Genomic DNA, 13,921 nt, shown 5'->3' on the forward strand with positions numbered 1-13,921 from the left:
AGGATAAGGAGTTGGCAAGGAACATCAGATATCAAGTTGATGGAAGAGGCAGTAGCCTGCGGGGCTCGGTGGCTCACGCTTGTAATCCCAGCACTTTGAGAGGCCAAGGCAGTTGGATCACCTGAGGACAGGGGTTCAAGACCAGCCTTACCACCATCTCTACTAAAAATACAAAAATTAGCTGGGTGTGGTGGTGCACATCTGCAATCCCAGCTACTTGGGAGGCTGAGGCACAAGAATTGCTTGAACCTGGGAGGTGGAGGTTACAGTGAGCTGAGATCGGGCCACTGTATTCCAGCCTAGGCAACTCAAAAATAAAAAGAAAGAGGCAGTAGCCAAATCACAGAGATTCAGCATGAGTACTTTGAAGACAGGCTCTTAGGAGCCTTTAGGTAAGTATTTCTAAGTACTTGAATGTATATGTAAATGATTGCTAATGAATGTGATTATATTCTGGATATTTATATCCAGATTTACACAAGCCACATTTCCAGTGGTGATTCACTGCCTCAACAGATTCCTGTAGAATCCCTTAACCTATCAAGAGGGATATCAAGAGCCAATTCCCTGTCATTAGCTTTGAGATCCAAGAGCTCAAAGTCAACTCCTCCAAGAGGAGGTGCAGGCCCAGATGGAAGGGAGAGGCTAAGGGTGTCCCCATTCTAGATGCTCTACCCACACAACATTCACATTCACAACAGCGATCTATCCTCTCTAAGGACTCACAAAACAAACATCAAGGGCCCTTTCTTCTTTTAGCTAAAAAAGAAAGCAGTATAGCCAAGCAGGAAATTGGTGTGTTCTCCCCAACCCCCATCACATATACACACATACCAATCCAGAAGCCTGGGGCTTCCCTCTCACAGCTGTTCCCGCAGCTGTCTAGGACTTTTTAAAGAGAGCTTTCCAAAAATCTTCCAGGGAGTCTTGGGTGACTCCAGTAATCTCTCTGCACAGAAGGTGCCTTTGATTTTTGAGAATGGCATTTTTCTCTGTTACCCCATGCTATGCAGAGCTGCTGCATCTATTAAAACCTTGGTATCTGATGTCCACACCCACTGGGTTGATAGGCAGAAAGTTCCATCTCTGCATCCCCCTGACCTGACCTCAGGTCACCCCCGGCAAACTCTGATAGATCCTTGTGGGAGATGGCACCAGGGAAGAGCCACACCTCCAGTGCGGCCTGTGCACCAGCTTGGGGAAAACACACCAATTTCCTTGTGATATGCCTGGGCCACTTCCTTTCCTGGCAGGGTCATAGAGGACCTTCCGCTTCCACCCACCACTTCCTACATTGAGAAGGTGAAGGAGAAACTGGTAAGATTATAATTATTTTTAATGGGGTTTTAAAAACACGAAGTCTACTTTGCTTCTGCTGGTAGACACCCTTGATTTATACAGAAGTGGTTAACCAGGGCTCAGCCATAATGACGGACCTTCCTAGCCTGGAATTTGGGTATCAGTTTGAACCTGCTTCCTGTTTTTAATAATTATTAACATCCTTGGTCCATTTACCATTTGTCATTTATTGTGACAACAGCTTTATATATTTATTTATTTATTTATTTAATTTTTTGGAGATACGGTCTCTGTTGCTGAGTATGGAGTACAGTGGCACAATTATGGCTCACTGCAGGATCAACCTTCAGGACTCCATTGATCCTCCTGACTCAGCCTCCCAAGTAGCTGGAACTACAGGCATGTGCACCCATGCCTGGCTAATTTTTTAAATTTTCTGTAGAGATGAGGGCCCCACTATGTTGCCCAGGCTGGTCTCGAGCTGCTGGGCTTGAGTGATCTGCCCACCTTGGCCTCTCAAAGTATTGGGATTACAGGCAAGAGCCACCATGCCCAGCCCCCAAGAGCTTTATTTATATGTTCTATTTTGTTAAATCCTCAAATGACATAAATTCTTTTATATTTCTACTTTATACACCAGAAAACTAGGGATTAAAAAATTGCTTACCGAAGGGGGTGGGTTGTGGCATGTGCCTGCAGTCCCAGCTACTTGGGAGGCTGAGTGGGAGGATGGCTTGGGTCTGGTAGGTTTCGGCTGCAGTGAACTGTGATCACGTCACTGCACTTCAGCCTGGGTGCAGAGTGAGACTGTCTCTAGAAGCATTAAATTAAATTAATTTTTTTGGAAAAAGAGTTAACTAACTGGTCCAAGATCAAACAGGTAGCAATTGATCTGTGATTCAAAACCAAGTAGGTGTAACTTAACCTCTATCCTAAGGTGCTTCCTTTAGCAGGGCCAGCAGGCTCTCTATAGAGGAAAATGCCAGACATACCATTGTGATTGATAGGGCCCAAAAGACTTATGTGTGAGAAAGACTGGCATCCCAGTTGGCAGAGAAAATAGCATGTCAGAGTCCCACATTTGGAAAATTTAATTCCTTAGGCTTTACATCTATATCAAGTCTGGGATCACCTGTCCTAAACATCTGAATTATTTTCATTAGACACTGAGCACTACAGGAAACCTCATTAAGCCTTTGCAGATCATCTTAGTTTATATCACTATCCCCTGGTCCTGTTCCTTTCTCATGCATTCCTTTTTATTTATTTATTTATTTATTTATTTATTTATTTATTTTTGAGACAGAGTCTCACTCTGTATCCCAGGCTACACTGTAATGGTGCGATCTCGGATCACTGCAACCTCTGCCCCCAGGTTCAAGGGATTCTCCTGCCTCAGCCTCCAAGTACCTAAGACTAAGACTACAGGCACATACCTCCACGCCCAACTAATTTTTGTATTTTTCGTAGAGATGGGGTTTTGCCATGTTGGCCAGGCTGGTCTCAAACTCCTGACCTCAGTTGATCCATCTGCCTCGGCCTCCCAAAGTGCTAGGATTACAGACATGAGCTACTGCGCCTCACCTAATTTCTTATTTTTAGTAGAAAGGAGGTCTCACTTTGTTGTCCAGGCTGGTCCTGAACTCCTGGGCCCAAGGGATCCTGTTGCCTTGGCTTCCCAAAGTGCTGGGATTACAGGAGTGAGCCACTGTGCCTGGCCTGAGACCCTTTTTAAGCTCCGCACAAGCTTCCCCAACTAAATTGACTTTTGCCACATCTAAACTCCAAAGGATTTTACGCCTCTTTTAGGGCTCTTTTCTACACATTGCCAGAGTCATACTCTTCTGTGAGTTCTTGTAGCAAGAAAAAACAAAACACACACACACACACACACACACACACACACACACACACTTCATATTCATTTACAGAGTTGCTGGTGCTAACTTTCAGATTTGAATTCAACATTAATAGGCATAGGCCAAGGGCTCTACTGGCCAGAACTTAGACTAGAACTCATATTTAACATTTGTTAACAAATACTCTGCTACATGTCTGGTACTCTTACGGGAGCTGGAGATAAAGGGGTGGACAACACGATGTCCCTGTCCTCACGGAGTTCACATGTATTTTCTTCCGCAGGTCTTTTTAAGTTGGATAAATTAGAAAATTTTTTTTTCATCTCAATAAGTGTGGGGTGCCTAGAGGCAGCAGTTGTTGAAGATAGCAAAAACACACACATACACACACAATTTTAAATTCAACAAGTATTTACTGGGTACGTAATATGTGCCAGGCTGTGTGTTCACCACTAGGAATTTAACAGGGAGCCAGACACCAGTGGTTTTTCTTTCTCATAATAGCTTTATTGTGATATAATGCACATACCATACACTTCACCAATGTGAAGTGTGAAATTTAATGGGCTTGAGTATATTCACATAGCTGTACAACTAGCATCCCCTAAAAGAAACTCCATACCATCAGCAGCCACTCCCCATTTTCCCCAACTTTCCCAGCCCTAAGCAACCACTGATTTCCATCTCTACAGATTTGTCTATTCTGGCTATTTAATCTAAATGGAATCATGCAATACTTAAGTCTTTGGTGACTGGCTCCTTTCACTAAATCTGTTTCAAGGTTCATTCATATTATAGTATTTCCTTTGGTTGCCAAATAATATTCCACTGTACCAGCGGAATTACTAGTACATTGTTCCAATATATCACATTTATTTATCCCTTCATTAGTTGATAAACATTTCAGTTATTTCCACTTTTTAGCTAGTATGCATAATGTTGCCATGGGCCAGGTGCGGTGGCTCATGTCTGTAATTCCAGCACTTTGGGAGGCCGAGGCGGGCGGATCACAACATCAGAAGTTCGAGACCGACTACTCTGGCCAACATAGTGAAACGCCACCTCCACTAAAAATACAAAAATTTGGCCGGGTGTGGTGGTGTGAGCCTGTAATCCCAGCTACTCGGGAGGCTGAGGGGGGAGAATTGTGTGAACCCGGAAGGGGGAGGTTTCAGTGAGCCGAGATTGCACCATTGCACTCCAGCCCTGATGACAGTGTAAGACTCCGTCTCAAAATAAATAAATAAATAATGCTACTGTGAACGTTCATATACAAGTTTTTGTGTGGACAAATGTTTTCAATTTTCTTTGGTATATACCTAGCAGTGGAATTGCTGGTTAATATGGTGATTTCGTCTTTAACCTTTTTTTTTTTTTTTTTTTTTTTTTTTTGTGCGATGGAGTCTTGCTCTGTTGCCCAGGGTGGAGTGCAGTGGCACGATTTCAGCTCACTGTAACCTCCGCCTCCTGGGTTCAAGCGATTCTCCTGCCTCAGCTTCCCGAGTAGCTGGGATTGCAGGCGCATGCCACCATGCTTGGCTAATTTGTTTAAAGGCCTGGGCCACCACACCCGGCCCATATTTTGCGGAACTGCAGCTATTTCCCAAAGTGGCTGCACCATTTTACATTCCCACCAGCAGTGTATGAGGGTTCCAATTTCTTCACATCCTCCCCCAAACTTATTATCTTTTTTTTTTTTTCTTTCCTTACAGCCATCCTCCAACAAATTCAAGTTTTTATTCTGTAATGACTTTCCATTTCAAGAATTTCGAGGGTAGTACAAAGAGTTCGAGTATATCCTTCATTCATCTTTCCCTAATGGCAGAGAACGATTATATTGAGGAAAAAAAAAGAGAGAGAGAGAGATAGAAATAATACCAAGTAATCCAGAGTTAGTCTTTGTTGACTGAAGTGGGTATAAGGAGCTTTGGCCAGTCAAAGCAAAAGGTAGCGAAAAGATAGTCACATCAAGGTGTCGGAGTTAAGAAAACCAGGAGATAGAATTCAAGGAGACCATGTCAAATCCTGTCAGCAAAGTCAAGACCGTAAAGGAAGTCACTTCCTAACTACTCAGACCACTGGTGGTCTCATCACATTGTTGCGCCATTTGGGTGTTTTCTAATTGTCTCGGGCTGTTTTCTCCCCAATCAAGAGGATTGTAAATTCCTGGAAGGTTCAGGCAGTGCTTTGAAGGTCTCTCATATAGTTCAACATTACGCGAAAAGCAGTTATTGAAAGGAACCCGTCCGCCAGGCTCGGTCACGCCCGTACTCCCAGCACTTCGGGAGGCCAAGGCGGGCGGATCATCTGAGCTCAGGAGTTCGAGACCAGCCTGGCCAACAGAGTGAAACCCCAACTCTACTAAAAATACAAAAATTAACCAGGTATGTTGACGCGCAACTGTAATCCCAGCTAATTGGGCGCCCGAGACAGGAGAATCGCCTGAACCCGGGAGACGGATGTTGCAGTGAGCCGAGATCGCGCCACTGCACTCCAGCCTGGGCGACACAGCGAGACCTTGTTTCAAAAGAAAAGAAATGAAAAGAAAAAAAAGAGCACCTCGTCAGCTTTCCGTAGCGCGGAAAACTTGCTCGACCTGAGAACTCATGGACACACGACCCGTCCATTGCCACACCCATACCCGCCCACACCGGAGAACTTGCTCGCGATTGGCCTGGCGTGCACAGGGGTCCGCCTTCCGAAGGTGGCAGGGCTGCCTCCCTGCCTGAACCTGGGTCGCCGCCTAGGTGAGGGGCCGCGCGGCAGATCCCAAGAAGTGGCATCCAGTCGGTTCTTGGCTCTCTTGCGAAAGCCAGAGCGGAAGAACCCTCCCATGGCGAGGCCAAGCTCTGAGACTGGACTAGCACAGTAGCGAGTCTCTTTGTCCGCTCTCCGCAGCGAAGGGGCGGGACTGTGCCCGACCCAGCCGGCTCCCGCCCCGGAAGCGGAAGTGCAGGCACTGCGGGGTACTGTATAGTGTGAGCCCAACCCGAGCGCCAGTCGTTCCGCCCGCTGGTCATCGCGCCCTCTCCCTTGCCGGTGTCCTGCTCGCCGTCCCCGCCATGCTGTCTCTAGACTTTTTGGACGATGTGCGGCGGATGAACAAGCGGCAGGTGAGCTTGGCCGCTCTCTTTTTCCCCTGGCTCTTCCTGTCCCTTCGAGGCTGCTGCTGCGGGGCCCGGCTGACCCCAGGGCCCCGGTGTGAGGGTCTGTTCTGGTCTGATGCCCGGGTCGTTCCCTTTCTTTGGAGTCTATGGCCAGAGGCTGCCTTGCCCGCCTTGCCCGCCTCATTATTTTTAACCCCCAACGGATTAAGGGCCTACCTGGGGCGGGGCGGGAAGCGGTTCTTCATGCTCCATTCCTCCCACTGAGGCAGGGGAGCAAATGGAAACCGTACGCGCTTTGAAAGTGGAAGTTGGGGTTGCTTATTGTTTTAGACATTCTAAGGCGGCAGACTCTTGATTTCTCCAGTCGGAGCGACTCCAGGTGGATTCGGGACAGACGAGGTTTAGCCGGTTTCTGGGGCGCACGGGAAGGCTATTGTAGGCCCCACAAAAGCCGTTTTGCTGCTTTCAGCTCCTTGCAACCCTTTCGTAGAGCTGAGCCGTAGTGGACTGCACCGACTTTGACTGGGACCACTCTGAGCTCCGTCAGAGTTGGAACAGTTACGCTGCTTGCCCTTGCGTCCGCTTAGCACTAAGGTGGCAGACCTGAGATCTGTGGTTTTACAGTCCAATATCAGTGCCACGGGGATCTGGAAATGTAGGTCTCCTCATTTTGTCTTTACTGTTTACTGTACCTTGATCTTCTAGATCGTATGCCAAATAGTACTGAGAATACTGTTGTAATTATTTAGTCCTTAGAAAGGTTGCTCTGTTTTGTCTTCTGTATCAAGTGTATCTGCAGAGCCGAGTTTTGCTGCGTTGAACTTTTTTTTTTTTTTTTTTTTTTTTTGAGACCGAGTTTCACTCTTGTTACCCAGGCTGGAGTGCAAGGGCGCAATCTTGGCTCATCGCAACCTCCCGCCTCTCGGGTTCAAGCGGTTCTCCTGCCTCAGCCTCCTGAGTAGCTGGGATTACAGGCACGCACCACCATGCCCAGCTAATTTTGTATTTTTGGTAGAGACAGGGTTTCTCCATGTTGGCCAGGCTGGTCTCGAACTCCCGATCTCAGGTGATCACCCGCCTCGGCCTCCCAAAGTACTGGGTTTACAGGCTTGAGCCACTGCGTCTGGCCTTTTTGTTGGTTTGTTTGTTTTAAACAGTATTTCACTGTTATGATTATCCTGATGTCACGATTAAGGATTTTTTGTCCTTGGACATGCATTTTGTAGTACCTATAACTGCCACCTAGGAAAGTAGATGTACCATCTCCCTTTACTTCCCCTTCAGACCTTAGCTAGCTCAGTGTCAATTCCATCAGTCAGAATTGAGGATTCTATAAAAATTGCACAAATGTTACTTTATGTCTGTAATAACACTTCAAATTTTTACTTGTATAGTGTTGTCTTTTTTTTTTTTTTTTTTTTAATCCCTATTTGGGTTTCTAGATGCCACAGACATTCCTCTGGAGAAAGTATTTATTTTGAGTCTGCTATTTGTTGTACTCTAATGCTAGGTACAATGAGAGAAATGCAAAGATAGTTAAGAAAGACTTGGCCTTCAGGGAGTCTAAATGTGTAGAAAAGGACTAAGGCAAAACAATAAATAACCTTTTTGAGCTCTTGCCATGTGTGAAGCACTTTATATACCTGTAAGGTAGGTAATGCTGTTCTTATATACAAAGAAAAGAAGACTTTGAGAAGCAATACAGTATAGAAGTTAAGAGCATGGACTCTAAAGCTAGACTTCTGAGGTTTGAAGTAGTTCTGCTGTGTACTGGCTGTGTGACTTTGAGCAGATTACTTACCTCTCTGTGCCTATGTTTACTTTTATTGTGATGAAAATATATACAACATAAAATATGCCATTTTAACCATTTTAAAGTGTATACTTATGTGACATTAGTTGCATTCACTGTGTTGTACAAACGTAGGGTCGCTATGAAGGTTAAGTGAGTTAATTCGTATAAAACACTCAGAACAGTATCTGGCACATGGTAAGTACTGGTTGTTCTGTGGTTGATGTCATTGTTAGAGAGCTTTAGTGATTTGTTTAAGATAGAAGGTAAATGGCAGGACTTGGATTTGATCTCAGGTCTTACTCCAAAGCCTGGACACTTGAATAAAAGAGGATATGACCCATTTTAGCATTGGTGGGAAAATTATGAGAGATTCCAGTCAGGGCATTACAAACAGCTTCAAGGAGAAACTAGCATTGAAGCTGGATCTTGAAAGACCTTAATAGTGTCATCTTTGTGGGTTACTTAGCATTCCTGTAATCAAAAGGGGAGGAATTCACTCAGCATGTGCAAACCTGTCAGATAGGCACTAAAGCTGGAGAGAGATACAGGATACTCTTCCTGCCCACAAAGAGTTAATCAGTCTAAAAGAGAAACAAAGAAAAATGTCAGTTACTACACAACGGTATAATAAATCTTCTAACAAAATGGACAGGAAGAGAAAACAGAAACATGAAGATAGAATGAGTAGGCTACTCTGCCCTGTGTTTCTCTAATATAGAGTTATTGTGGTTCAGAATTCATTGCATCCAGGACATTCAGGGTTAGTGGAAGTTTAAATGGTAAAATTGTCCCTTCTGGCCTCCCAGAGATTGTTAGGAATGGATAGAAGGGATTGGATATGATGGGGTGAGGGAGAGTTTTGAAATGAGGTCTTTATCTGTACATAATATTTGGGGAAAAGAATTGACAAAGCCTGTAGTTACTGAGAACAAATGAAAGAGGGAAGCTAGAATTTTGTTTTATTCCTCTAAAAGTTGCTATCATTTGCATGACTTTTCTGCTTATACCTAATTACATGTTACATATATATTGTCTGATTATTTTGTTTGAGTTTTGCTTTTTTTTTCTTATCAGATCCACAGACGAATACTTTAGTAAATGAACTCCATCCATTTAGAGTGTACTGTTTGATAAGTTTTTACACTTATGTATACCGATCACAATCAAGATATAGAACATGCATATCACCTGCAAGACCCCTTCTGGCCTGTCTCTAATGTGCTTTTTATCAGTATAGAGGGGTTTGCATTTTATATAAATGGAATCATAGAATATGTATTCTTGGAAGTTTTAATCAATTTTTATGCTGGGCACAGTGGCTCATACCTGTAATTCCAACACTTTGGGAGGCCAAGGTCAGCAGATCACTTGAGGTAGGGAGGTCGAGACCAGCCTGGCCAACATGACAAAACCCCGTCTCTACTAAAAATAAAAATTAGCCAGGCGTGGTGGTGGGTGCCTGTAATCCCAGCTACTCAGGAGGCTGAGGCAGGAGAATTGCTTGAATCTGGGAGGTGGAGGGTGCAGTGAGCCGAGATTGAGCCAGGGCAAGAATGAGACTCGGTCTCAAAATAAACAAAACAGAAGTTTTAATCAATTTTTTTCTCTGTTTACTTTTTTTAAGACTTATTTTATGTGTATGCAGTTTTAGGTTCATAGCAAAATTCAAAAGAAGGTACAGAGATTTCCCAAATACTCTACCCCTACACATGCACAGCCTTCCCCATTATTGACATCCCCTACCAGATTGGTGCATTTGTTAGTTGATGAATCTACATTGACACATCATAATTGGTAAAGTCCATAGTTTCCATTAGGATTCACTCTTGGTGTTACACATTCTAGGGGTTTGGATGAATGTATAATGACATGTTTCTACCATTATAGTATTATACAGAGTATTTTCACTGCCCTAAAAATCCTCTGTGCTTTGCTTTTTCGTCCCTTCCCCCCTTCATCCCCTGCAACCATGGATCTGTTAACTGTCTCCATAGTTTTGCCTTTTCCAAAATGTTATATACATGACATTGACTTCTTTGCTTAGCAGTACGCGCTGAAATTTCCTCCATGCCTTTTCATGGCTTGATAACTCATTTTTTAAAGTTTTGAATAATATTCCTTTTTATTGATGTATTATATTTTATCCCTTTACCTGTTGAAGGACATCTTAGTTGCTTCCAAGTTTTGACAATTATAAATAAGGCCACCATAAATATTCATGTTCAGGTTTTGTGTAAACATAAGATTTCAACTTTGCTGGGTATAAATACCAAGAAGTATGATTGCTGGATTGTATGATAAGAGTATGTTTAGTTTTGGCTGGGTGCAGTGGCTCGTGCCTGTAGCACTTTAGGAAGCCGAGGCAGGTTGATCACGAAGTCAGGAGTTTGAGACCACCCTGGTCAACATAGCAAAACCCCGTCTCTACTTAAAATACAAAAAATTGTCAGGTGTGCTGGTGTGCACCTGTAATCCCAGCTACTAGGGAGGCTGAGGCAGAAGAATTGCTTGAACCCAGGAAACAGTGGTTGCAGTGAGCCAAGATCACAGCACTGCACTCCAACCTGGGCAACAGAGCGAGACTCTGTCTCAAAAAACAATAGGAAACAAAAACCAAAAACAAATGTGAACAGTTCTTAACATAAGAATATTAACAGTATGCACACTTTCCCTTAAACATTCTATTTTTAATTAGAAATCATTCTGGGGTTAAAAATGGTAGCTAGGTGTGGTGGAGCACCTGTAGTACCAGCTGCTCAGGAAGACTGAGGCAGGATGATTGCTTGAGCCCAAGGAGTTCAGGTCTAGCCTGGGCAACATAGTGAGGCCCCATCTCTTAAAAAAAAAAAAAAGAAAGAAAGAAAGAAAAAGAAAGATGTTTACTCACTAATAAAATAAGTACATTACTCTAAATTATTATGTTACATGTATGTCACATGTAATTTTTGGAATCATTTCTCTGCTTGCCAAGATTTTTTTATTGGCCGGGATGGACTAAGCAGGCTCTCATAAATGTGTGCTTAGCTTCCCCCAGGCCACTTACATTGCTTCATTGAATTTTGCATTTCTCTGGGTTTTAATTATCTGTATGCCTTCCTGCCTAAATGTAAAGTCCTTGAGACTTAATAGGATCCTTCCTATTAAGGAAGGTTTCATATCTTCCTATCTCTTAGGATCACCCAACTCTTAACTGTGATTGCAGTGGTATCTTAACGATTTCTAGATAGCTTTTTCTTTTTCTTTTTTTTCTGAGACAAGCTCTCGCTCTGTTACCCAGGCTGGAGTGCGTGATGTGATTACAGCTCACTGCAGCCTCAACTCCCTGGGCTCAAGCCATCCTCCCACCTCAGCCTCCTGACTAGCTGGGACTACAGGTGCACACCTAGCCTGGGTAACATAGTGAGACTCCATCTCATGCCTGGTTAATTTTTGTGGTTTTTTGTAGAGACGAGGTTTCGCCCTGTTGCCTAGATATCTTTGATACTTTTTTTTTTTTTTTTAAATGAATTGTCCCTCTAGTGAAACATGCAGAAACCTAGGAGGTTTTTCTTAGACATGGACCTAATATGAATAAATGTGAAGCAAATAAGAAGTGTATCCAAAAGAGAGGATAAAGCCACTACTTTTCTTGATTATGGACAAGTAATCTGGTCTTATTTAGAATCAGGAAAATATTACTGACAGGGTATAAGATTTATTAAAGAATTGCCAAGTTTCAATGTAGAAATAGTGATATCAGTCTCTATTATATACACAAGAAAATCACAAGTAAAATTTTATTGTAAACTGCAGTTCACATCAACAGGTATATTCTTTTTTTTTTTTTTTTTTTTGAGACAGAGTCTCACTCTGTTACCTAGGCTGGAGTACAGTGGTGCCATCTCACTGCAACCTCTGCCTCCTGGGTTCAAGCAATTATCTTGCCTCAGTCTCCTGAATAACTGGGATTACAGGCGTGTACCACCACACCTGGCTGATTTTTTTTTTTTTTTTTTTTTTTGCATTTTTTAGTAAAGAGCCTTTCACTATGTTGACCAGGCTGGTCTTGAAATCCTGACCTCAAGTGATTCACCTACCTTGGTCTCCCAAAGTGTTGGGATTACAGGTGTGTGAGCCATTATGCCCGGCTGGTATATTATTTTGAAGAGCTAGAAATTATTCTTTATTCTGTGTAACTAAGTAAATCTAGTATCATAGTAACAATTAAAGATATTTTCCTGCTACCATTCCTTGATATTTTACATCTGTTATTTTTTCATAACATTGTCTTCATAAATGACATAAAGACAAGGATGATTATTCATTTCCACAACCAGATGGCACAAGCCTATAGCAGTAAATATGAGCTCCCCTTAAGCAGAAACTGTGTTTTTAACTCTTCTTCAAAAGGGTTATCTTTTCTGCTCAAGGAAGAAAGTGAGATGTATAATCCAAACAGTTAAGGTGTTTACAGGGACAGAAAGTTTTGTCCAAAAAACATGGTTTATCAGTCAGGGTTTAGTCTGGGAAGAAGAACTATGAGTATTATTGAATAATGGATTTGTTACAGTAATAAAACCTCGGCCAGGTGCGGTGGCTCATGCCTGTAATCCTAGCACTTTGGGAGGCTGAGAGGGGTGGATCACAAGGTCAAGAGATCGAGACCATCCTGGCCAACACAGTGAAACCGTGTCTCTGCTTAAAAGACAAAAAGTAGCTGGGTGTGGTGGTATGCACCTGTTGTCCTAGCTACTTGGGAAGCTGAGGCAGGAGAATTGCTTGAACCTGGGAGGTGGAGGTTGCAGCAAGCTGAGATCATGCCACTGCACTCCAGCCTGGTGACAGAACGAGACTCCATCTAAAAAAAAAAAAACAACAACAACAAAAACAAAAACAAAAAAACTCACACAATTCGGGGAGAAGCTGGATAAGTAAGCTTATAAAAGTGGAAGTTAGAGACCCAGAAGAATGTCACTAAGCAGCTCTTCTGAAGCACTGGTTTGGGTGGACAGATCTACACTTGCCATGGAGTCTGGGACAGGATTCCGTGTCTAGCTGCTGGAGTGAGACTGCAAAGAAGAGCAGATGGAGAGATCCGCGGGAGGCCGTTGCCTGTCTATCTGGTCTCTGAGTCAGCCAGAAGAGCTGGATTCTGCTAGCCCCTCAGTGTCTGTCTCACCACCTCTAACTACAGTGCCCTTCTGCATAATTGCAGCTGCTGCACTTTACCTTCCAAATCTTGGGCAGATTTATTTTGGGCCAACTCTAACCCAGAACCATTCAGGGAAGGAGTTTTGGGGAAACCTAGTTCTCACTTAGCCAAGTTGACAAAATACAACACTGTGAGTCTACCATTTGTCCGTGTGGCATCTATACACACGTTATAATCATATTAGCTTTAAAGATAAAACAAAAGTTGCATTCTGATATAACTATCCTTTGTTTAATTAGTCACATGATCATAGCTGTTTTCTTTCTCTTCTGTCAGCAACAGCCTAAATTGGTCATAGTTTCTTGCCTGATGGGGTGACCTACCCTTATTTACTGAAGGGTTGTCGTAAGAAGTCCTACCTGGGCAGGGCGCAGTGGCTCACACCTGTAATCCCAGCACTTCGGGAGGCCAAGGCGGGTGGCCTGAAGTCAGGAGTTCAAAACCACCCTGGCCAACGTGGTGAAACCCCGTGTCTACTAAAACAAAAATTAGCCGGGCATGGTGGTGTGCACCTGTAATCCCAGCTACCCAGGAGGCTGAGGCAGGAGAATCGCTGGAACCTGGGAGGCAGAGGCTGCAGTGAGCTGAGATCCCGCCACTGTTCTCCAGCCTGGGAGACAGCAATACTCTGTCTCAAAAAAAAAAAAGAAATTATACCTGAATTGGGTTG

General features: G+C 43.5%; 1 protein-coding gene across 3 annotated transcripts in view; it reads left to right on the plus strand.

Moving 5' to 3' along the window:
* Window positions 1–6,081: 6,081 nt before the first annotated feature.
* The window catches only part of SEC11A (SEC11 homolog A, signal peptidase complex subunit), a 48,597-nt gene continuing 40,757 nt past the window's right edge, over window positions 6,082–13,921 (plus strand). The window contains exon 1 of one of the 3 annotated variants that reach the window (XM_074399968.1): window positions 6,082–6,271. In XM_074399968.1, the coding sequence (XP_074256069.1) occupies window positions 6,221–6,271 (51 nt within the window). In that variant the 5' untranslated portion in view covers window positions 6,082–6,220. The remainder of the gene's footprint in view (window positions 6,272–13,921) is intronic. The other 2 variants (XM_074399969.1, XM_003921657.4) reach the window with 2 other exon arrangements.

This window comes from Saimiri boliviensis, chromosome 5, assembly GCF_048565385.1.
Source record: "Saimiri boliviensis isolate mSaiBol1 chromosome 5, mSaiBol1.pri, whole genome shotgun sequence".
NCBI classification, from domain to species: Eukaryota; Metazoa; Chordata; class Mammalia; order Primates; family Cebidae; genus Saimiri; species Saimiri boliviensis.